General features: G+C 43.7%; 1 protein-coding gene across 1 annotated transcript in view; it reads left to right on the top strand.

Annotated features, from left to right (window-relative positions):
- Positions 1–24,849, top strand: part of TRAPPC11 (trafficking protein particle complex subunit 11) — a 32,829-nt gene extending 7,980 nt beyond the window's left edge. Inside the window, exons 8-30 of the mRNA XM_070408148.1 lie at positions 1,665–1,761; positions 2,776–2,909; positions 3,909–4,056; positions 4,765–4,858; positions 5,525–5,604; positions 5,702–5,780; positions 5,862–5,916; positions 6,247–6,392; positions 6,808–6,869; positions 6,986–7,118; positions 7,691–7,821; positions 10,829–10,984; positions 12,602–12,789; positions 12,890–13,038; positions 13,207–13,328; positions 13,959–14,078; positions 16,644–16,709; positions 16,801–16,957; positions 19,132–19,243; positions 19,737–19,828; positions 20,800–20,933; positions 22,371–22,538; positions 23,911–24,849. Coding sequence (XP_070264249.1) covers positions 1,665–1,761; positions 2,776–2,909; positions 3,909–4,056; positions 4,765–4,858; positions 5,525–5,604; positions 5,702–5,780; positions 5,862–5,916; positions 6,247–6,392; positions 6,808–6,869; positions 6,986–7,118; positions 7,691–7,821; positions 10,829–10,984; positions 12,602–12,789; positions 12,890–13,038; positions 13,207–13,328; positions 13,959–14,078; positions 16,644–16,709; positions 16,801–16,957; positions 19,132–19,243; positions 19,737–19,828; positions 20,800–20,933; positions 22,371–22,538; positions 23,911–23,955 — 2,668 coding nt within the window. The 3' untranslated portion in view covers positions 23,956–24,849. The remainder of the gene's footprint in view (positions 1–1,664; positions 1,762–2,775; positions 2,910–3,908; positions 4,057–4,764; positions 4,859–5,524; positions 5,605–5,701; positions 5,781–5,861; positions 5,917–6,246; positions 6,393–6,807; positions 6,870–6,985; positions 7,119–7,690; positions 7,822–10,828; positions 10,985–12,601; positions 12,790–12,889; positions 13,039–13,206; positions 13,329–13,958; positions 14,079–16,643; positions 16,710–16,800; positions 16,958–19,131; positions 19,244–19,736; positions 19,829–20,799; positions 20,934–22,370; positions 22,539–23,910) is intronic.
- The last annotated feature ends 99 nt before the right edge of the window (positions 24,850–24,948 follow it).

Consider the following 24,948-nt stretch of genomic DNA (forward strand, 5'->3'; position numbering starts at 1 on the left):
CTTTGGCAGTGACAGTGTAACAGAGGGATAAAAACAGCAGTATATTCTCAAATTGAGGACAGGCTAAGTGTACAGGGAGAAAAATAGAGAAATAAATAAAAACATGTCTATTATTCAGAGGAATATTGCAGAAACCTCTTTTGTGTGTGTTATTATTGAGGTGCTAAGTACCAAATTGTTCTCTAAATCTCAACAAATTCAGATAATTAGAGCTGAGTTTACTATAGTGTATTTTGAATCCAGGGTATTAGTTAAAAACCTTCCATTCCAATTCTGTCCAAAAGCACTTCTGGAAGGAAAAGTGTCACCTGGTGCAGTTAGGAGCAGTTTCTCTGGAGAAGACTGAGATTTCCTCCTGACCGTCCATGTTCAGGGGCGGCCTCCTTCGGCCAGGCTCTCCTTTGTCCCATGCTCTCTCCCTCAGCGCCAGCCGCCCTGGAACATTTCCCCTCTCCAGCCTGCTCCTGAGACCAGTGATACCCACTTAACTTGTAGAGACACTTGGGTTTAAAAGCTCCTGACCTGTGCTGTCCTGATAACACCTTTCCTAGAACAGTTTCTATTTGTTTGAGAAATTTGTGTGATGCTTTTAAGAAATAACTTATTTTTTAACAATGCTAATTTAAAAACAAATATTGATTTCAGAGAGGAAGGGAGAGGGAGAGAGATAGAAACATCAATGATAAGAGAGAATCATTGATTGGCTACTTCCTGCATGCCCCCTACTGGGGATTGACCCCACAACCCAGGCATGTATCCTGATCAGGAATCACTGTGACCTCCTGGTTCATAGGTCAACGCTCAACCATTGAGCCACACTGGCTGGGCAACAATACTAATTTTTAAATGTAATTCTGGACAATTTTCTACTTTTTAGTTTTTCAACTTTTTTTCTATCAGTTATTGACAGATGTTAATGACAGAGCAAGGTGCACGTGATGGTACTGTTCTTTTTTTTTTTTCTTTATTGATGAAGGTATTATACATGTGTCCTATCGTCCCATTGCCCCCCTACCCCCTCACTCATGCCTTCACCCCCCCTGATGTCTGTGTCCATTGGTTAGGCTTATATGCGTACATACAAGTCCTCTTCCCCTTCCCACCAGCTTCCCCTACCTTCCTTCTGAGGTTTGACGGTCTGATTGATGCTTCTTTGTCTCTGGATCTGTTTTTGTTCATCAGTTTATGTTGTTCATTATATGTGATGGTACTGTTCTCAATGAAAAGTCATTGAAGCTTCTCACACATTATTATTATTATTATTAAATATATTTTATTGGCTTCAGAGAGGAAGGGAGAGGGACAAAGAGATAGAAACATCAATGATGAGCAAGAATCATTGATTGGCTGCCTCCTGCATGTCCCCTACTGGAGATCAAGCCCACAACCTGGTCATATGCCCTTGACCGGAATCGAGCCTGGGACCCTTTGGTCCGCAGGCAGACACTCTATTCACTGAGCCAAATCGGCTACGACTCACACATTATTAATTCATATATCACTTTTCAGGAAATCAGAGCTTAATATGTATATGTTGTTGAGCTGTTGAGTGCTAAGAAATGTTAACTCTCCATTCTCTTTGTTATTTTAATAATTTTATTCTTAGGAATCCTTTCAAAATTAAATTATAGCGTAATTAATCACTTCCCTTGTGTTTCTCTTAGGAATTATCGGACCGCCTATAATCTTGTACATGAATTGAGAGCCCATGAAACTAATATTCTGGAAATTAAGACTATGGCAGGATTTGTAAACTACAAGGTAAGAGTTCTAATTCCAAATAAAGAAAATTTGTTTTTAAGTATCACATTATCTTTTTAAAGTTTGAAAACCAAAATCATTTACTTGTTCTGAAAAGTATTAGATTAGTAATTCACCTCCTTCATGTCCTTTACCTCAAGGACACCTGGTGCTTAGCAGCCTAATTGTAATGCTTGGTTTGAGTTTTATGGGTGTCAGAGTTCTAAGGGGGCCTTTTGTCTGTTTTTAAGTGGGAGCAGGAAGGAGGGAGAAGAAAGCTGCCTATAGTATTGAATTTTAAAAGGTTTAACATGTTAGAACCATACAAGGCTTCCTTGGTTTAATGCACAGCCATAGGAAAGGTGTATCTGTTCACCATAGTGGAAACTTTTATTCATATTATTTACGCATTTTAGTTTATAGTAGAAATAGATGCCCCCAGAAGGCAGGTGAGAGCTGTTTGTTTTGTTTAATCTTTCCACACTCAGTATTTTAAAGATGGCTGGCACTGGGTTGGTGATGTGATGGCAGATGGCAACTTTAATTCATTGTTTCTGTAAGTGTAAGTTGGTCCAACTTCTATAGAAAATAATTTGCAATGACTGTACAAATTTCAAGTGGATATTGCTTTTGATCTTAGCAATTCCATTTCAGGAAATTTATCTGACATGTGTGCTAACTTGCAAATCATATATATGAGGATATTTATTGCATCCTGTAGTAGGAAAAGATTGGAAACCCAGAAATAAGTGACTGGCTAATATAAATGATAACTCCAGGCTTTTTTAAAGGTATAGAATAGACTCAGTATAATACTGAGTAATTTTATTCATTTATCAAAGGGGCATAGCCTCTGGTTTGAGCATAGAGAAAATCTATATTGTCATAGAGAAAATCGATTCTATCTCCAAGAACTTCAGAGAAGGAAGCTCCATAGTCCTTGAAGGTTAGTCTCAATGTTTACATATTTTTAAATGAATATGCCTTTGACTTTGATTTTCTTTTTTCTTTTGGGGTTGACTTTACATTTTGCAGATTTGTAGGCTATGTTTTCAGCACAACACCCCTTTGGATGCAATTGCTCAGTTCCGAAAACACATCGACTTGTGTAAGAAAAAAATCGGAAGTGCGGAGTTGTCCTTCGAGCATGCTGCATGGATGTCTAAACAGTATGTTTTCAATTGTACTTTTAGGATGTCTTTTTTTTTTTTTTTTAATACTTGGGAGGGGGAAATGGAAGACATCTGTAATACTGTCAACAATTTAAAAAAAATACATGTGATATGGAGGGCTAGAATTGGCATGGACTTCCATTTAAATTGAGCAAAGAGTTTTGTCAGTAAGTAGGTTTTTAATGGTCTTGCATAAGTATGTTTCTAGTAATCCTATATAATAAAAGAGTAATATGCAAATCAACCCAACAGCAGAATGACCAGTCGCTATGATGCGCAAAGATGCTCAACGCAGGAGCTGCCCCCTGGTGGTCAGTGCGCTCCCACAAGGGACCGCCGCTCAGCCAGAAGCCTGGCTCATGGCTGGGGAAAATGGCGGTGGCAGGAGCCTCTCCCACCTCCGTGGCAGCTCTAAGGACCCCTCGGGGGATGTCTGACAGTTGGCTTAGGCCCACTCCCTGGGCTGTCGGACATCCCCCGAGGGATCCCCAACTGTGAGAGGGCGCAGGCTGGGCTGAGGGGACCCATCCCCCCCTTCCCCTGGGCACAAATGTTGTGCACTGGGCCTCTAGTTCAGTATATATTTATTGATTTTCTAACATGTGTCTAGGTACTGAGAATATAGCATCGAACAAAACAAAATCTCTACTGACATGGAACTTCCTACTTGAGACCCGTGTTTAAAAATTGCTAAAATGAAGTTCCCAGAGTCACAGATGTATTTGATGGTGGCAATTATGTTGGCATCTAGTTTGGCAGGATATTGTAAAGGGCTGCAGCTCAGAAGAGTGGACTTAGATACCGAATCTGTTACCTGTAATTGATTCGTGTGCATTAGTATTTATGCAGGAAGTCCCACTTACTTATAGTTCATCAGTAGCACTATTTTAATCCAGTCTGGTGAGGTTATGGTTCCAGGATGAATAATTACAAAAGTAAGCTTTTTCTTTTTCTTTTCATCCTTTGTTTATTTTTTGATTTTTTTTTTCTTTTAAGATTCCAGGCCTTTGGAGATTTATTTGATGAAGCTATTAAGTTAGGGTTGACAGCTATTCAAACTCAGAATCCTGGTTTCTATTACCAGCAGGCAGCGTACTACGCCCAGGAGCGGAAGCAGCTCGCAAAAACCCTCTGCAGCCATGAAGTAAGTTACCGACTCCCGTGCGATCTGCCGTTTAGGAAGTTGGTTCCTCTTCTCTTGGAAGAAGATAAAACTAATGGGTGTGGGTAATTTTTTCCAAGCCTTTGAATATAATCGGCTCCATTTTGCCTGTGAAGTAGTTTTTCTTTGAAGAGCTGACTTACGATTGTCAATAAGCTAGTGACTTAGACAAGAGAAAATTACTTTAAAATAAAAGCCACAGCTCAGCCCGTGCCACACTAAGTCCAGTGTTGCGTTTCTGTGTGCGCGGCTGTAGGAGCTGGAAGGGCACGAAGACGTGAGCATCATTCTGACCCACCGGAGAGGATGCCTCTGGACTTTTCTCTTCCCGAGGTTTCCCCGAGGGAGGACTCTCAAGAATCTGAGACATACTGTTAATTGTTTAGTTTCTTAACTTGACATTTCATTTTACCTTTCTCTTGGATGATTGTATTTAAACACCGGTTTCCCCATAAGCACATGGTGGGTATGTGTTTGTATATATTTACATTCATATAGTGGCATCAGTTTATTTTCACTTAAAATTCCGTTTTCTTCTCAGAAGGTAGGTGAATATGATCAGCAGTCCCACTTTGTATTTGAATGTGTTGGTGTTTGTGTTGATGAACACTTTTTATTCTGTCAGATGAGGGAGAGTTGGTTGTGGTGGGTTACATGGACTCCTGTTTAGGGTCGTGTTTTCATTTGCAGGCTTCGGTGACGTATCCCAATCCTGACCCCTTGGAAACACAAACAGGCGCTCTTGACTTCTACGGACAGAGGTCCTGGCGCCAAGGAGTACTAAGTAAGCACTTCTCCCTCCTCCCTTTCTCCCAGCCTCAGAAGGCCGATTGCTTTCACGATTTTTCTCTTGGCTGCTTTAGGCAGAGCAGATTATGTTGAGGTGAAAATGTGTGCTTTTAAAATACTTTTAAAAAGATTATCAGTTTTTTAGTTTTTAGAGTGTTTTGTTTGTATCACTACATCTGAGAATAATTTAAAATTAAAGATGGGATAGGATTAAAATATTTGGACATCTGTTGTCTTAACTTTAATGATTTGTTTGATATTTTAAAACAGCATTTGTATCACCTTAAAAATAATCTCTCTGCATCTTTTTTTGTGTTTTATGCATACTTAATTCAATTGGAGCAATTTCTGAGAAATCATTTACTTTCGTCTCCAGGAAGAATATTCTGTGTAGAAAATGATGCTGGTGTTACTCCTCAGGTGGTTGATTCCACCTGGCAAAGAATATTGAGCTCCGTGATGTTCTCTTTAACAGAGGTCACAGAGAAGGTGCCATGCTAATAAAGCTGCCTCTTGCAATCTTTAAAGTTCTAGAATGTTTGAGAATTGTAAATACATTATATTGAAGGAAAGGATTCGAGGAGTGTGCACACCCCCTCTTCATGTGGAGGAGTTATGTTCAATGTGCTATCTAAAATGGGTTGGTTCTTACCTAATACAGGTTTTGACCTTTCGGATCCTGAAAAAGAGAAGGTGGGAATTCTTGCCATTCAGCTGAAGGAGAGAAATGTTGTTCACTCGGTAGGTTTTCCCCCAGTGCCAACTATTTTGTACAGTATTCAAGTAAAACGTGGGATTATTTTTGTTAGAATGTTTCACACTTTATCTTTTCTAACAGGAAATAATAATAACTCTTCTGAGCAATGCTGTTGCGCAGTTTAAGAAGTATAAGTGTCCGAGGATGAAAAGTCATCTAAGTACGTATCCATAATGTGCCACAGTTTCATCAAGCTGGAATGCTTTTAAATTATGTACATCAAATCTTTCTTCCTTTGTAGTGGTCCAGATGGGAGAGGAATATTACTATGCAAAGGATTATACCAAAGCTTTGAAGTGAGTCGTGTTCACTGTATTTTTACAAGTATTACGATTACCTTACAGCACAATTAGAAATTTGTACTGAAGGATTTAATATTTCCCTATTTATTTCTACTTCTATTACACTCCATTTCTGTGATATTTTTTCAAGTACTATCTGCTAGTACAATCCTTTTCAAAGTCTTAGGGAGCCTCAGATTTAGCTAAATGTGAGAATACTTGTTAAACTATTTCAGTAAGATTTTCTGAAGTTTGGGCACTTTATTTTCTCCCGGAACTCTTCCCACCCCCATCCCTCCCCCCATCCTGTGAAGTTGTTCAGCCTGTCTTTCCATCATCTTCCAGGTTGCTGGACTACGTGATGTGTGATTACCGGACCGAAGGCTGGTGGACTCTGCTCACGTCGATATTGACGACAGCTCTCAAGTGTTCCTACCTGATGGCCCAGTTAAAAGATTACATTACTTATTCCCTAGAACTCCTTGGAAGGGGTAACTTGCTGTTCTTCCAGTTAAATTCTGAAGTTTTAAGATTATTCAGCAACTTGAAGCTTCTTAAAATTGGAAGAATGATTATGTCAAATATTCGGTAGTACTTTTGCCATGTGCAGGTCACTGCAAAGTGAAGACATTCATACCTTTTGTGGAATTTACAATAGCTGAGGGACTTGTAGTTGAGAAAAACAAAATTCTTTTGCCTCTCTAAGACTTGTCAGAAAGTAAGTTTTCACGTAGACTTCAGGGCAAGTATATAAAGTGCTGGGGTTAGCTCTAGAAAGCTGTCTGTCATTTTTCTGGAATCGTGCTCAGCAGAGACATTCTGTGGCGTTTTAGTGCCTCAATGGGGGCGGTGGGCGGACTTGTCTGTCTTACATTTCCGGTTTTTTCTCCTCTTCCTTCCTATTAGCTTCAACTCTGAAAGATGACCAGAAATCTCGGATAGAGAAGAACCTCATCAATGTTTTAATGGTAGGTTGGAATTCTTCGTGTAAAGCGAGTTCCGAGGCTGTGTGTGCTGAGATCTGAATCCTGCATGTGTGTGTTCTGTAACTAGCTGAGCGAGTGTGTAACTCTGTGTTGTGCAGAACGAAAGTCCTGAGCCTGAGCCTGACTGTGACGGCGCCGCTGTGAAAACTGCCCAGAAGCTGTGGGCGGACCGCGTCTCCCTGGCCGGCAGCAACGTGTTCACCGTCGGGGTGCAGCACCTCGTGCCGTTCGGTGGGTAGCCAGCACCTGCAGTGTTATTTCAGGGAAAGTATCCTTATTTCTACAGAATGAGTAGGTGCAGCATAATAATTATAAAAACCAAAGAATTGTCAAAGTGTAGTCATTTTATAAATAAACTAATTTTATTTATTTTTCCTATCGATGATCAAAATTTTAAATAGTTTATGTCTTAAGTTTACTTTGTTCAGTTGTAGTTCAGATGTTATTTGAAGCACATTTGAAAAGTCTTATTTGAAACACATGTGCTTTACTGTCTAGGGCAGGTATTTTGGAATAAATTAAAAGTAACAAAATGGATCTTTTTCCTTTAAAATGCTAGACTAGTTACATGTCAGGAGCAACGGTGTTTTTAAGATTAATGCTGGTTTTAGAACTGTAGTTTACTTAAATTTGGTTTGTTTTTAAAAAGTGAGTTCCCTTTGTGTGCATTGAAGCACTTCCCACTTAGCCGCCGGTGAGAGCATGCATGTGGGTGCGTCCTTTCCGCAGAGCGGGGATCGGAGAGCCATGTGTGAGGGCCCGGATGTGCTGGTGTGTGACTCGGCCCCTCTGTTTCTTTCTAGTGCAATGCAAAGCCAAGTTCCACGCCCCCAGTTTCCACGTTGATGTGCCTGTGCAGTTTGATATTTATCTGAAGGCTGACTGTCCGCATCCCATCAGGTTCTCTAAGCTCTGCGTCAGCTTTAATAACCAGGTAAAGGTGCCCACTCAAGGGCCTCACCACATGTGAATCTTACTGCAGCTCCCGTGAAGTTAGATAGAGTGAGCTTAGCAAGCTTTAGGTCTTAATGATTTTGTAGGAAATTAAACAATGTGTGTAGTTCTCAACTTCTATATCAGTAATTCAAATTTAACATTTTTCCTTTCAGTTATAAGCTCACTGAGTAGATAATTACCTCGGTTTTTCACTCCATACTTATGAAATCTAAGAACTTTTGTCTATATATTTTTGTAATATGTAACTTGAATTCCAAATAAGATATATTCAGAATGAATATAATTTTTAAAATCATTTGCTCTGCATATAGCACTGATATTAATTTTTCATTATTAAACTACTAGAGGCCCAGTGCACGAATTCGTGCATGGGTGGGGTCCGGCCGGGTGCCTGGATCGGGGGTGGGGCTGGCCCGGGGGAGGGGACATGGGAGGTTGGCTGGCCAGCCCTGCCCCCTGGTCGAACTCGCGGTCGAGGGGACAATTTGCATATTAGCCTTTTATTATATAGGATTATGTGCTTGATGTTGAAGAAATTGAGGTGGGATAGATTTATTTTATTTTTTTTTTTTTTTAAATATATTTTATTGATTTTTTACAGAGAGGAAGGGAGAGAGATAGAGAGTTAGAAACATCGATGAGAGAGAAACATCGACCAGCTGCCTCCTGCACATCTCCCACTGGGGATGTGCCCACAACCAAGGTACATGCCCTTGACCGGAATCGAACCTGGGACCCCTCAGTCCGCAGGCCGATGCTCCATCCACTGAGCCAAACCGGTTTCGGCGAGGTGGGATAGATTTAAATGAAGAGTAAATATGTAAACCTGTGCTCCTCCACGTCCCTCCCCGGAGCTCACACTGTCTCCTTCTTGAATAGTCGAGGCGTTTTCAGCAGCTTTTCTCTGCAGAATGAGGACCGCGCTGTATTTCCCACGTGTGAACACTTTTGTGGTATGATAGTGTCTAGTCAAGTGCTGTGTTATGTTCTAACTTTCAGTTATAAGCTCACTTAATAAATAATTACCTTGGTCACCTGGAAAGTGTATGGAGCCTTTAACCAGCAAGCACTTACTGAGAGTGACAATATTCTTGATATCATGGTGAACCTGAGAAGTTTGAGAATTTTAAAGCCAAAGCTTTGAGAAATTTTATTCCAGTAACAAAACAGGGGAAAGAAATGTTATGGAAACCAACTGGAGGTCTTTTCTGAAGGCAGGTGCAGAGGCCACCTCCCCTGATGCACCTGACCTTTCCTGTGAGGAATTGGATAGGATGCTGGTGGTGGGAGGTGAGGTTACAGACATTCAGTAAGTCTGGGTTCCTGAGTGTAGATAGAGGACAAAGAATGGGGATAGAATGAAGAAAGGGCAGGGCCTTTGTAAAAAGAGCCAAAATATATTATTTACTTTCTGATGAATTAATTTTTACAGCTTTACTGAGATAGGATATAAACTGTGTAACTTTAAAGTGTACAACATGATGCTTTTGTACCCACGTGTATTACGAAACGATGACCACAGTAAGGTTAGCTAACACGTCATCACCTCACGTAGTCCCCGTGTGTGTGTGTGTGTGTGTGTGTGTGTGTGTGTGTGTGGTGCGCACACTGAGGACCTGCTCTCTCACCCCTCCGTGATGCGTACAGTGTTGTTCATTATTGTCACCACGCTGTGCGTGAGAACTTACCCGTCAATAAGTGGAAGTTAGTGCTCTTTTTTTTTTAAATCCTATTGTTGAAAGTCTTACATCTGTCCCAAGTTAGTGCTCTTTGACCAGCATCTCCCCGCTTCCCCCACCCCTTGGTAACCACCATTCCGCTCTGTTTCTGTGAGTCCTGTTTCCATGGTTACAGATTTCAGCCGTATGGGAGATGGTGCACTATCAGGATGGGGCATTTGCATGTGCTGCTTCACCTGCTTGGCCTGGCTTCCCTGCTCTCTGTATCTGCTCAGTTCCTGGTGTTGTAGCCCCTTAATGCCTCACTCCCTCAGGACACCTCCCTGACCTCGTGACCCCCTGAGCTCGCCAGGCTCCACAGCCCTGCCCAGGGCTTATCACAGGCGCGGCTTCGCTGTGGGGGATTGTTCAGTAAGGACTTGTTTTCCTTTCTGGAACGTGAGCCCCACAGGATAGGTAACTCTTTTGCTCGCCAGGAAATATTCTAAATCCGGAATTAGGGTCAGTGTAGAGACTTGTAGTTTACTTTGTCCTATCCTACTATCCTATTTCCTTTATTAAATAACAAACATAGGCTGTTTCTGTAATGAAAAACTAATAAAAATATTTAAATGTAAAGCAATTAGTTTTAGAGTTAGATTATATTCTGAACATGTGTTATTTGAAATTCAAGATAGAAATCACAGGAAAAGTGGTGGCTCGTTCTTAGATTTCATAAGCGTGGACTAAAAATAAACATAAGGGTAAGTAACAGCATAACCTGTGGGAGTTTTCTGAGAAGATACTCCACCTGCTGGGGTGCAGGCAGCTCCTGGGGTGCTCTTGCTATCTGAGGACGGGGTGGGAGTGGTGCAGCCACGGGCTTATGCAGGACGGGTCTGCGTTGGTGCATCTGCAAGAGGAGCCGCTGTGAGAAGGCAGGTGGGTGCGCAGCTGGGTGCTGAATCTGGGTCGTGTGGGACTACCCCTAGGCAGGTGTGGATGTGAGCTTCTGGTTAGGGAAACAGGACAGAATTGGAAGCGTCTGTGGGAAATAGCACAGAGGTGCCAAGTAGGAAGACAGGAGACTGCAGCGCAGTGAGCGCAGAGAGAAAAGGGGAGCTGAAGACCCAGCACGGACACGGCAGCCCGAGTCTCGGTGCGGATACGCGCCTGCTTTGCATAAAACCTTCCTTTCACTGGCAGCCCTTCCTGATGCACTGTTCAGTGGAGGCAGCCTTACAAGCGCCAGCTCACGCGTGTTCAGTGTAAGCAAAGCATGATGTTGATGTCATAAACCACGGCTCTTGCTGACCTCTTTTTCAGGAATACAACCAGTTCTGTGTGATCCAGGAAGCGTCCAAAGCAAGTGAAGTTTTAGAAAACTTGACTCAGGGGAAGATGTGCTTAGCTCCTGGAAAAACGAGGAAGTTTGTGTTTAAATTTGTTGCAAAAACTGAAGATGTGGGAAAGAAAATTGAGGTTAGTTGTGAAATTTATTTAAGAGAGATTTTAAATGATACAAGTATATGTGTGTGCCAGAGAAAATTCAAGTGATCCAGATGTTTATTAAGTAAGTAAGCAAGCCTGCCACTTGGACTTGCCAGGGAAACCATTCATAATGGCTTGGGGTTCCCTTTCACTGAGATACACTGTGTAGTATTCAGTGGTTGGCTTTTTTACTTAATAGCGTATGTTAGACGTCATTTCCTGTTAGTACATAAGACCAACCTTATTTTTTAATGGTGGCATAATCCCTTAAGGAATTATAAACAAAACATACATAATATAGCAATTGTATTTTGTATGATGTAACAATTCAGTCATTTTGATGTTTAAACATTGCTGCTTACATATTTTAAAGATAAAAAAGGAAGATATATATATATATATATATATGTATTAAAACGCCTTTCAGGCATATACAATGAAAGTAATGTTTTCTTGAGCATAAACTCTGAAGCCAAACTACGCGGGTTTAAATTTCAACTCTCCAGCATATTAGCTTGTGACCCTGGGCAGTTCCTTGACCTCTTTGTATCTTAGTTTATTCATCTGTAAAATGGGGCTAATAATAGGACCTACCTCTTAGTGTTTTGTGGGCATTAAATGAGTTAGCTCATGTAAATTGCTTGGAACAGTTATTGGTATGAGTAAGCACTTATTAAGTGCATGCTTTCCATGGCTTGAATGAGAACGGTCAGCTAATGTCAACTTGGGACCCTTTCCAAGATGGAAACTTTAGACTGTACTACCAGTACTCCCATAACAATTTCTGTGAGTCTTTTGAATTTATTATTACCCAATATCCAGAGATTTTGTAAATTCATTTAAAAGAAATCTTCATGATTTTTACTAAATCCCTAATTACTTATTTTTTACAAGGTACCTAAGGAAAACTACTAGATGTAAATCATAATAATATTATTTTGAATACATTTGTTGGTGGATTTAGTTGAAAGGAGCATTTGTTCAATTAGTAAAGAATTTCATTGCTAATACCAGAGATGTCTTCAGGAAAAATGTGTGGAGTTAGGTTATGAATATATTAATGGTTATCAAAAACATTCATTTATTTCACTCAGCAATCACTAATTGAGCACCTGTTATGTCAGGCACTGTGCCAGGTGCTAAAACCATAGCAGTCAGTGTCTTAGCTAAAAAGTCCAAGTTATTCTCTGTTTAAAGGCAAAGAATTTTAAACCTAGTGTTAGCCAGTGTCCCAGCTCATCATTGGCCAGGGTAAGACTCTAACAGCAGGTTTCTCTGTTGTTTCTTTTTAATTGACTTTCCTGAGAGGAAGGGGGAGGGAGGAGGAGGGGGAGAAACATCTACATCTGTGTGAGAGAAAAACACCCATCAATTTGGTTGCACCTGGACACGGGATCAAACCTGCAACCTAGGTGTGTGCCCCTCCTGGTGTGCGGGACGACGCTCCAGCCGGCTGAGCCGCCCGGCCAGGGCAGCAGGAGTCTGACTTCTCTCGCACCCTGGGTTTCTGCATGGACTCCACAGACCGCAGTCTCCGATCGCATTTGTGGAGGGGGGTGGCGATGAACAAGAATGAGCTGGCCCTGCTGACAGACCTCTTCCTCTTAGATCACCTCCGTGGATCTGGTGCTGGGCCACGAGGCGGGAAGGTGCGTGGTTTTAAACTGGCAGGGCGGAGGCGGAGACGCCGCTTCCACCCAGGAAGCCCTCCAGGCCTCGCGCTCTTTCAAACGACGGCCCAAGCTCCCTGACGACGAGGTGCACTGGGACAGCGTCCTGGTCCAGGCCAGCACCATGTGAGTCGGGCTTGCCAGGCGGGAGCCTTGCGTGTCAAGTCCCTGTGAGGCTCATTTGTCTCTAAAGCGACCAGTTCCTCAGCTGCGGTTTTCCCCACAGGGTCATCTCCAGAGTTCCAAGCATCTCGGTGCACCTGCGGCACGACCCGCCTGCCCTGACGAACGAGATGTACTGTTTGGTTGTGACCATTCAGTCCCACGAGAAGACCAGGATCCGAGACGTGAAGCTCACTGCAGGTTTGAAACCCGGTAAGCATGCCTTTTCAGTTTGATCAGTATTAATGTGACATAAACCCCCGTGGTGTGGGCTCTAGGAAGTCTGTTTAAAATGTCATGACGCAGTGCACTTTGTGCAGTGTAGACTGTGAGGATAAGCTTTGAATTCTCCGGATTCTAAAACAATGTTAACCCTTTTAGGACAGGATGCCAATCTAACTCAGAAAACTCAGGTGACGCTTCACGGGACAGAGCTGTGCGATGAGTCCTGCCCGGCCTTGCTCACCGACATTCCCGTGGAGGACCTGCGTCCCGGGGAGCAGGTAACCAGGGGGACAGTGCCGGGGAGAAAGGCTGCTAGCTTGTAGTTTAAATGGAGCGAGTCTTAGAGCACTTCATAGCATTTCCTGAGACAAGAAACGTGACTTCACTTATGCCTGTTTTATGCCAATTTACACACTTAAATGTGTAAATGTCTTCAGGTTTTGCACAAGGGATTTTAGAACCAATGACCTTAATACAGAGATTTAGTTGCCTGATAAATAATTAAATAACACTGTGTGTGTAACTTAGTGAAATAATTTTTCAGTCAACTTTTGATTCCAAACCAAACACAAAGATTTCTTGAGGAGCTGGGCATGATGGTAAAAAGATGGAGTAGTAATGATCCCACTCTGACCCTGTGCAGGAACAGCCTGTAGAAAGTGTTTCAGCATTTAACCAGTTGCTACAGTAAAGGATAAAAGGTGGGGACATTATCCCCGAATATACAGGGTGTCCCCCAAAAATGTATGCACACTTTAACAGCTGATAGCTCAATTTCAAAATGTATTTTAAATAAACACTGCCTTTATAATTATTCAAAGTGTGTGTCTACATTTTGGGGGACACCCTATATATCAGATGGAAATCTGTAATAGTAATTACATTAAAATACTTTTATTTTGCTGCAGCTGGAAAAAACATTATACATCCGCTGTGGCACAGTGGGTTCCAGAATGTTCCTCGTGTATGTTTCTTACCTGATCACTACAACTATTGAAGACAAAGAAATCGTCTGCAAGTGTCACAAGGTATTTATTGTTTTTCATGGCTCCTGCAGGGGGCGTCATATTGTTTCGTTTACTTATCGAAAAGCAGGTGCTCATAGTCTGTTTCAGATTTTCATTAACAGCGGTTGATTTTTTTTCTCACTTACGTTGATCATAAACAGTACAATAAGGCATTCATTGCTCAGACATTAGAAAATTGGCAGGCATGGCTTTTCACATAGAGAATCAAAAGGTTTGAGCACTCTGCACACAAATCTTGAGAGCTTAAACCTGTCTGCTATTTACAAAGTCACACATTAGGTAAAAGCGGTGAGTTGGCTCCTGTAGGAGGTTTTGGAGAAAGGGAGGTTTCCCTTTATGAGGTATTTTTCTGTTAAAATAGGTTCTTAGGAAAGTCGGTGTGGTAAGTGCACACCGAGGAGAGTGACAGTAGGGAAGCTGTCAGAGTTCACGGCTCAGGCAGCTGCTGTCGACTCTGATGGAGTTCTTAGTGGTCTGCTTTCTGTTTATAGAGCTGGGGGGGGGGGGGGGCATGTTTTTATATAGATTTAACCTTATCTTATGTAATGCTTATGTCTATTAGTGGAAAACTATAGTATTCAGTGTCTTACTCCTGGCAGCCCTGTTGTCTCGGTGTTTTCTAGAAATTGGGTTCTCGGCCCAGCAGGGCAGTTGGCCTAGTTACCTGGGGATTTGCTGCTTGGTCACTGCAGAGTCTGGGCAGTGGGCTCTTTATAAGTTACTGGGAAGCAAAACCATCCCAAGGAAATCAGGAGTATTTCCCAAGTGGGAGGAGGAAGGCATGGAATATACTGTTAAAAGTTTCATCCAGCCCTGGCCTGTTTGGCTCAGTGGGTAGAGCGTCGGCCTGCGGACTCAAGGGTCCCGGGTTCGATTCTGGTCAAGGGTGTGTACCTTGGTTGCGGGCATATACCCAGTGGGGAGTGTGCAGGAGGCAGCTGATCGATGTCACTCTCTCATTGATGTTTCTGACTCTCTATCCCTCTCCCTTCTTCTCTGTAAGAAATCAATAAAATATATTAAAAAAAAAAAAAGTTTCATCCAGCCCTGGCTGGTTTAGCTCAGTGGACAGAGCGTCAGCCTGCAGTCTGAAGGGTCCCAGTTTCTTTCTTTTAAAAAAAAATTCTTTTTTAAAAATTGATTTCAGAGAGGAAGGGAGAGGGAGAGCGAGATAGAAACATCCGTGATGAGAGAGAATCATTGATCGGCTGCCTCCTGCATGACCCCCACTGGGGACCGAGCCTGCAACCTGGGCATGTGCCCTGACCGGGAATCAAACCGTGACCTGGTTCATAGGTTGACGCTCAACCAGAGTCACGCCGACTGGGTTAGGGGGTCCTGGCTTCAATTCCAGTCAAGGGCACGTACCTAGGTTGCAGGCTCAATCCCCATCCCTGGTCAGGGCTTGTGTGGGAGGCAACCAATCGATGTGTCTCTCGCACATCGATGTTTCTTTCTCTCTGTCTCTCCCCCTCCCTTCCACTCTCTAAAAAAATCAATGGAAAATGTCCTTGGGTGAGGATTTATAAAAGGAAAAAAAAAAAATTTCACCCAACTCAGCGATTTTCAACCTTTTCTACCTCGTGGCACACAGAAACTAATTGCTAAGATTCTGTGACACCAGAAGCATATTTTTGCCAATCTGACAAAAGCATAGTTTTGATTCATTCACACCAGACGGCTGTTGTTGTTTGGCTGTTGTCATTTTTTAATTCTTCAATCTGAGGGAAAGCAGTCAGTGCCCCTGACTAAACAGTCGGGTGTTGCATGTTTTAAACATGCTTGTGGCGCACTGTTGACAGTTCCTGGCCTCGCTGGATGCTGTCAGATGCGCCCTGGCTGGCGAGTTAGCGGTGAGGGTGCTGTCTCAGGACTGCCTCCTACCTTGGGAGCCCGGGCGAGCCGTGCAACTTCTTCCGGCCTCAGTTTCCTTGCCTGTAAAATCAGAATGTTACAGTTCAGTGCAGCGCTTGTGAGCAGGCGGAGCATGTGGTTAAAGGCAGGCTCCAGGGTCCGATTTGGTTCCGTTTCTGCCTTGGTCACTTACCAGCCACGTGACCATTTCTTCTTCACGTGGCGGTAATAACGGCATGTGTTTCCTTGAGTTCTGAGCATTGCATTATGCATGTATGGTGATTAAAACACGGCGTCACATTACGTTATCATCATTGTTGCTATTTTACCTCCCTTGAGTCGAGGCGACAGAAGAAGACCCAGGTTCTATGCTTGGCACCGCTGGCGTTGTGGCCTGAGGCCCGCCAATGTCCTCCTCAGCTCTGGCTCCTGCTGTGGGACGGTGACACTGCCTGCCCTGCCTACTCTCACCAGGTCCTGAGATAAATAATGTGCAAGCAAGCGCTTTGCAGTGTGATGATAATATTCAAGATAATTTATTAGAAAAAGAGTCCGGTTTCTCTACATGGATTTTTACAGATATCTAAGGGGAAATCCTATATAAGTTGGAACTGTTTATTTAGACTGTTTGGTATGCCTTCTGTTTTGAAAACTTTACGGATGCTTATGATTTAGAAAACCATTGCATGTTCCTTTTACATTTTCCTGCAGGATGAAACCGTAACGATAGAAACCGTCTTTCCATTCGACGTAGCAGTGAAATTTGTTTCTACAAAGGTACGTCCCTATGAAGCAGATTGGAAATCACTTAGGTTCTAGGAATCAACAGGAAAAATAAAGTGGACTTACCTGTCTTCATTCGTGACAGTTCGAGCACCTGGAGAGGGTCTACGCCGACGTCCCCTTCCTGCTGATGACCGACCTGCTGAGTGCCTCCCCCTGGGCCCTCACCATCGTCTCCAGCGAGCTCCAGCTCGCGCCCACCATGGTGTCTGTGGACCAGCTGGAGTCCCAGGTGGACAAAGGTGAGACTGTGGATCATGCACTTAATTAGCAGAGAGTTAGGTGTGTGCATGCACGTGTGTGTGCATATGTGTACTTAGCAGTGTAAGAGTTAGCTTTTGGTAAGGAAAGGAACTTGAGACTTACGCTCACAAAAACAAATACATTTAGAATTAAGGTAGAATTAGCATCATTTACAATTTCAGTATACATTTTTTTAAAAAGTCAGATTTTTGCTACTACAAGGAAGTTACTTTTTTAAAAAGGTACTTGAAAATATTACAGCAGGTCCTCGAATGACATGGTTTCATTCAGTGTTGTTTTGTTATAACATTGATTAGGTGCCATAGGGCAGGGTCCTCAAACTTTTTAAACAGGGGGCCAGTTCACTGTCCCTCAGACCATTGGAGGGCCGGACTATAGTTTAAAAATAAACTATGAACAAATTCCTATGTACACAGCGGCGGCAAAAACACCCGGTGTGCTGGATAAATGTTTTCGGCGGGCCGCATGTGGCCCGCGGGCCGTAGTTTGAGGACCCCTGCCAGAGGGACTTAACTCTTGTTTCTGTCTGTAGCTTGTGGTTTGGTTCTCCGTTGTCTCACTTAGAGCGGCTGTTCTCCCTTCTGCACACCTCCTGCACCCAGCTTCTCAGCCCCGATCTCGCTGCATCCTCACAGTTCATCAGCGTTTGTTCCATCAATGAACAATGTCTATTTTTTAAGGTCAAAAGTCCCAAAACCAAGGACTGCATGTCTGTAGGCTCCAGGGAGATCCTTCCCTTTGCCTTTTTCTGTTTCTGGGGCCACGTGGATTCCTCGCCTCGTGGCTCCTCCTCCATCTTCAAAGCCAGCTGTGTCTCGTCTTCAGAAACTTTTCTGTGACCTCTGCTCCCATTGTCACATCTCCTTCTCGGACTCCCTGGTGCCTCCCTCTCTTCCAGCCCTTGTGGTTACGTTGGGCCCTCCTGGATGACCCAGGATAACCTCCCAGCTTCAAGACCCTTAATCCCATCGGTGAGGTCTTTGTCGCCATGGGGGTGACATTCAAAGGTTCTGGGAATTAAGTGCGATATCTTTGGGAGGTGGTGATGTTATTCAGTCTGCTGCCTCCGAGAACGCCAGCACTGGTCCACTGTAAAGTTTGTGTTTGACACATTACAAATCACAACTGTCCTAGGCCATAAATTTGACCTTAATGTTAATTGTTCAGGAAGTCTGTGATCATTTTGGTTTTAACTTCTTAGAATTAGGGAGGACTTTAAGGGAATTAATATGAACACCTCAGGTTTTTTAAAAAGCTATTCTAACAGGGTTGAATTGATGTGAGTTGTACTAACTGGGCTACATTATCATATCCTAGTCCTTAAAAATTAATTAAAAGTAGTTAATTCAAGTGAAGATTGATCCAGCTTTTTTCCTTTTTGTTTCTGGTATCTACCACAATCACAACCATCAATTCCTCACAGCCTTCTTCCTGGGAAACCCATAAAAACAGTTACTAATGTTCAGGGACTTGGCTGTCATTCTCGGGTGTTGCTCCTAGATTTGCTGAAGTTGGCATTAGATGGGCCCTGTTGCCAGCTGGCATTTACAGGAGTGACACTGCAGGCCAGGACGTGCGGAGGGTGGGCAGGGCTTGGTTTAGACGAACGTTTATCTAGTTATCAGGAGATTTGCTATAAGTTGGTGAGAGGAGCACATCCTTGCACGAGAGGTAAGTAGCCACATTGGGCAATAGTGAGTCACTGTCTGATGTATTCCGTTTCGGTGATCTCAACAGTATGTGCTTATTCAGAGACAGTCCCGAGTCTCCTGGAATGCCATTCGGACCACTTTAAGGAATAACTAAAATTACCCGTTTTTGTATTTTTGTGTTTTTTCCCCTATTGGGAAGTGTTTCCTTTGGAGACATGAACTAATTTAGAGAAATAAAAATAATCACCAGAGGGTGTTATTCCGACTCCAGACTCCTCCCCTTCACTAGTTCCCAGGGGAACATGTCACAGACAGGCAGCTGCTCGCCTGCTTTTATCGCTGGATTAGAGAAGACATGGCACAGGGACGTGAGGACGCCTGTGAGCCACAGTGTCCGAGTCTCTAAGTAACACGTACCCAGGTTCTTCTCGCTGTTTCCCGGTGGGACCCTCTGCTCCCGCGGGAGTCCTGCACAGGGACTGAAGGGCTCGTGCTTGTAGTTGTCTTGCAGACCGGAGAGAGCGCGAGCGAGTGCTTCTGTCTGCGGTGCCCGGCGGTGGGGAACGTGGAAGGTGGAGTGGCCACGGGACATTACGTGATCTGCTGGAAGAGGTGAGATATGTCAGCGCTGTTGCTCTTCACTGTCTGTGTTCTAATGGCTTAGTTGTTCCTCGTCGTCCTTTAGTAGCTGGAAGCTTCTGTCAGTCCCGGAAGGAGGCTGGCAGCCACAGGCTGTCACTGCCCATGGTCACATCCACAAAGATGAAGAAGAATCATTGCACTTCCGTCGGTGTCTTGTCACAATCCGTGACCTACATTCTGAGGGAGTCTTACCAAACTGATTTTGATGGTTGGACCATTAGCACATTAGGGGAAACTGCCCTTACTTGCAGTGAACAGGATTGCCTACGTAGCATACCCAGGGGAATCAACAAATTGTTAGAGTTATAAGCGTTCCGGCGAGGTTGTGGGTTTAACATCGGTATACAAGGGCAGTTGGATTTCTGCACGTCAGGAGTAAACCTTAGCCAGTTGGTGACTGTCCATGGTCCCTGTTTTGATTGACTTTGCACGTGACATGTGACTGAGGGGCCCTTCTCTGCAGGACCTCGGCCGCGGACAGCCTCCCTGCCATCAGCACCGCCATCACCCTGCCGCATGTGATCGTGGAGAACATCCCCCTGCACGTGAGCGCAGGTAACGCATGCAGGCCCCCGGGCAGAGGACCCCAGGAGAAGGGTGTTCCGGCTGCTAAGACTTTTAACATCTTGATTATGAAAAATACCTGACATTTACCAAAGTGGGCTGTGAGCAGTCTCGTTTCACGTGCCTCTACACACTCCGCCTACCCCATCATTTTGAAGCAAATCCAGATATCATTTCATCTCTAGATATTTCAGAGTGTATCTGTAATATGAGCGGTTATTTTTCTAAACCTCATCAGAATACCATTGTCATGACTTTAAAAATTGGCAAAATTGTCTTAATATTATCGAATTCTAATGTTGAAATTTCCCTGGTCGACTGAATGTTCCTTATGTGCCTGCGGTCTCTGCCATGCATAGTTTTGCAACTGGGAGGCAGGCCGACTCCCTCTTCCCGTCCAGGGCCATCGCCTTCCACACGTCACCTCCCCTCGGCCTTGCTGTTTGTTTACCGAGGGGCCGAGTCATTTGTCCTGCGGAGCTTGCTGCAGGCTGGACTTTGCTGACTGCACTGCATTATTGCTAAGTGTTTCTGGGCCCTATAAATTGGTAGTTCGATCTGTCGGCCTGGTCAGATTCAGGTTCAAGTTCGGGGCAGGAATACGTCATATTCCAGGGTATGTGCTCCCATCAGTGGCACGGGATGTCTGCCATCCCTTTTTGAACCACGGTTGATACTTGGGGAAACCTTGGGTAGATTTTTTAATTATTCCTAAAATATAATTCAGCTCCTGACAGCCAACACCCTTTTAAGTCAGTCACTTTCAAAGGAGATGTTGAATCGTCTTCCCCTGTTTTTTCATAGTCCTGTGGCCTTTTTCAATCGGGAAATTTATTTAGCAAGAGCGCAGGGATACTGATAGTTTAAATAAGCCCGTGTCTTGTAGAAGGAGAGTCATTTGCAAGAAGACCCCGCAGAGGGTGAGATGTTTTCTAACCAAGAGGATCGTGTCCTCCCTGCAGACCTGCCGTCGTTTGGCCGAGTCAGGGAATCGCTGCCCGTCCGGTATCACCTGCAGAACAAGACCAGCCTGGTTCAGGACCTGGAGGTCTCCGTGGAGCCCAGCGACGCCTTCATGTTCTCGGGCCTTAAGCAGGTACAGTTCGCATCTCACTGGGATGCTCCTGTAGACACCAGGTGTGGCAGGGCGTGGAGAGCTGTGCACGTGGGCTGACAGGACTGACCGTGGACCTGGGATTCTGATAGGAGTGCATTTTCAGTCTCTTCTGTGGATTGAGTACATTGTGACAGAGGCGGGATCAATGGGCAGACCTTCTCACATTGCGATCACGTGTATAGGTCCTTTCTCCTTGAAAACAAGAGCTCACAAATCCTTGGGCTGTATAATGGGATTCCTGAAAATCTTAGCTTTCCCTTTAATGACTAATGAGTGTGTGTGTGTGTGTGTGTGTGTGTGTGTGTGTGTGTCTGTCTGCTTCTGAGGCCTGGAGGCATGACTACCTATATTAAAATGCCTAATTCTCTTCAGCACTGCCAGTGCAGTGTTTTGTCATCAGTAAGTACTTTTTATTAATAGAGCATAGAGGAACAAATGTGTCATAACACCTGGAAGTACATACCCTGACTAGTCACCTGTGCCCTGCATATGCGAAATAGTATGATGCATACTCTAGTTCATACACTAATTTAAACTTTTACACAGTAAGTATAATCTTAGCTCTGGTATGTTGGTGCACATGTACATATGTTATCTGTGGCATGGACCTGTATGCACTCATTTGCAAATGAGTAAGCTTTTCTTGCGTGTCTTCATCTTTTTCACATATTAACTTAAAAATAATTGGATCATGTAAAATGCCAAAATCTTACCAGTTTGTGTTCTTTTCTAAAGTATTGTTAAAAATTTGTAAACACCTTTTTCCCCCTGAAGTTACTCACCTTAACATAATTCCTAAAAAAACCTACAAGAAACAACTAGTGTGTCTTATGTTGACATCATGTTTACAAAGGTACTTTTCTGTAAATTATCCTTACTATTTTGTGACTCACTCTACCTGGCCTACGACACAGAATATATCGCTCCGTCGAGTGTGCTCATTTTTAAGCTGGTACAGTTGCCTTTTAGGTCTTGGTAGACAGAAATCATGTGCATAGTTTTTAATATGTTTTTACTGATTTCAGACAGACACAGGGAGAGGGAGAGCGAGATAGAAACACCAATGAGAGATGTGAGAGAATCATTGATCGGCTGCCTCCTGCACGCCCCCTACTGGGGATTGAGCCCACAACCCCGGCATGTGCCCTGACCTGGAATCCAGCTGGGGACCTCAGTGCGTTGGTCGATGCTCCACTCCTGAGCCACAGCGGCCAGGCTCATGCATATGTCTTACACGCGTATCATCGTGTGGTACTAATTCAGCCTTACCTTTTGGAATCTATGGAGGATGGGATGGGAGAGAGAAAATATTCACCAGAGAGATTTGGGTGTCCAAACATTTGTAAATATTCTAGGGGTGACGACAAAGATATTGCAGATCTGTGTATCTGATTACCTATGACTTTTGTGATTTAGATTCGGTTACGGATCTTACCTGGCACCGAACAGGAAATGTTATACAACTTCTATCCTCTCATGGCCGGATACCAACAGCTGCCATCTCTCAACATCAACTTGCTTAGATTTCCCAACTTCACAAACCAGCTGCTCAGGCGTTTCATACCGACCAGTATTTTTGTAAAGGTAAGGCTTGGACATCTGCCTTTTAAATATACTGTCTTGAAAACAAACAAAAGATTTGTTTTCCATGTAAACATCGCTAAACAATAATTTGAGACTAACAGTGATAGTTGTGATTTTTACCCTCCGCATTTGGCAGTATTGCTATCCATTTCTATAAAGTTACTATATTTATAGAATCTAATTTAAAAAATGTTTATTCCCTTAGGTAAATGATGTATCTTCATAGTATCCTTAAGTGTGTTTTTTCTTTGGCTTTCATAAAGTATGTTTTTAAATTATAGTTAACTTATAACTAATTTTTAATCAAAATGGACTAACTTTCTAAATATGATCACTGAATTCTCCTAATTCTCTCGGTTTAACGGTGTAATACCAAATTGGGGTCTTTTTTTTATTGAATTTATTGGGTAACATTGGTTAATAAAGTTATATAGGTTGAGTCTTTTCTGAAAATGGCCGTCTATTGGGCACTGTACTGTCGTTCACTGTTCTGATTTACTCCAGGTTCCTGTGATAGAAGACGGTGGGTGGTCATAGTGTGTGACAGGGAGGTGGCCACACAGATGGATCGTGTAGCTCGCACTTCGCCTCCCAGTCAGCCACTCGCAGTGCCTGAGCCGAGGCTGCCCCCCGATAGGCTGTGCTCCCCACTAGGCAGATGTTCTCAGCATGTGTGATCCCCTCTTCTTTTCCATTGGTGCCCGTTTGGGAATGGCAGGTTCCATTGCACAGTTTCCCTTTTCCTGTCTGTCACGTTTGGGGGAACTGGGCCTTGTTTCTGTTACCTGGGACTTGGTACATTACAAGTTAGTTTCTGCTCATGTGTCCTTCATAATTTCTCTAGCTTTTATTTTTCTAGGTTTACACACTTTTTTGCATCTGCAGAAAAATTGCTTTATTAACCCTTCCAAGCTTTTACCCTATTCCATACTTTAAATTGTTTAAAACGAAACGAAACAGAAAAGCCATATTCATGATTTTAGATCTCTATTGTCTAAATAGTTTTGGATTCACAGCGAAATTGAGAGGAAGGTAGAGATTTCCCATATGCCCTCTGCCCCACCAACAGTGGTGATAGATTGGCAGTGGCGCTAGAACACCAGGTGGCTGAGGTGGGGTCGGCAGGTGGAGGTGCCTGATCAGCTGGGGGTGTCTGCAGGGGTCAGAAGGAACAGGGGACCGAGCACACAGTTGCCGGCCCCAATTCAAGTGAAGAAAAAAGCCGAGATGAAAGGCAAATACATTTATTTTGGTATTTGCACATGTTTATACTGTTTTTGTGAACAGTTCCAAGAATTTAAAAATCTTTTCAATTAAGAGAGCTTACGGGTCACTATTTCTCTGTAAACCATCTTGTTTTCTCACTTCGAAGCCACAGGGCCGACTCGGGGACGACGCCTCCATTGCCGCTGCGTGACGTTCACGCCGGGCCTGGCCGTGCTCGCAGACGCTGGACAGAGCTCCCTGAGGCTTTCATTCCGAGCTGTAGCGTTGATCGTGGTGAACGTTAATCTTTATTTTTTAATGGATGTTATGCCAGCTATTCAGAGGAACTCGTGCATAAGAGATTAGCAAAGCCTATCCTCTGCGTAGTTTCACTAATAAATCTTTGAAATCTGTCAGTGCGACGTGACAGCTGTCAGACCATTATTGGTGAAAGTCATTTGTGAATAGTAAATTCTTTCCAACGTAGTGAAGTGCATGTGCAGCTTCCGGAAAACCCAGCCCTAACGGAGTGGACGGGAGGGGCATGCACCGGGTCCGGGGGAAGCTCTCCATCCCCAGCAGCCCACGGGGGCTCACCCGAGGTGGTCACCCTCACAACTTGGTGTGTGCTCACGGCGCGGACACAGCTGAGCAGCCACCCATGACCGATCCAGAAGACTTGCCGACAGCTTTCATCGGAGCAGTCTGAGCTGTCTCTCACGTGGCTGCGCTTACCACCAAATCATGTCAGAGGGTCAGCTCCCACCGAGTGTGGCTTGTCTGTGGGGTGGGTTTGTGTCTGTGTCATTAAGACCCTTATCTGTAAGGGCCCAAACTGCAAGGACCTGGTCGTCAGCGTAATTCCCTAAACTGGAAAGTTTTTAAAAAGATTCAAGGTCTAAATAAGAGCTTTTTGTTACGTTGTGCAGTTTAAAAACAACCATTTAGGTTCTCGAAAATTCATGTAAATAAAAATCACATTGTGAAAATCTCTTTGTTTAAATATTTTAATTTAAAACTACCTGATTTCCTGGAAATGTTGATTATTTAAACGTGTGGGAGTTGTAAAAAGGAAACTGGTGTAAATAAATGTGTTCTCTTTCAACGTGCCTGCAGATCTCTCTCATTCACTTTGAGCTCAGTCCGCGACACGGCTGTGCCCTGGGACCCTGGCGCCAGGCGGTACAGAGCAGGGGACCGGCTG

Source organism: Myotis yumanensis, unplaced genomic scaffold (assembly GCF_028538775.1).
Source record: "Myotis yumanensis isolate MYYU_CA2020_CCGP unplaced genomic scaffold, mMyoYum1.0.hap1 SCAF_3, whole genome shotgun sequence".
Taxonomy (NCBI): domain Eukaryota; kingdom Metazoa; phylum Chordata; class Mammalia; order Chiroptera; family Vespertilionidae; genus Myotis; species Myotis yumanensis.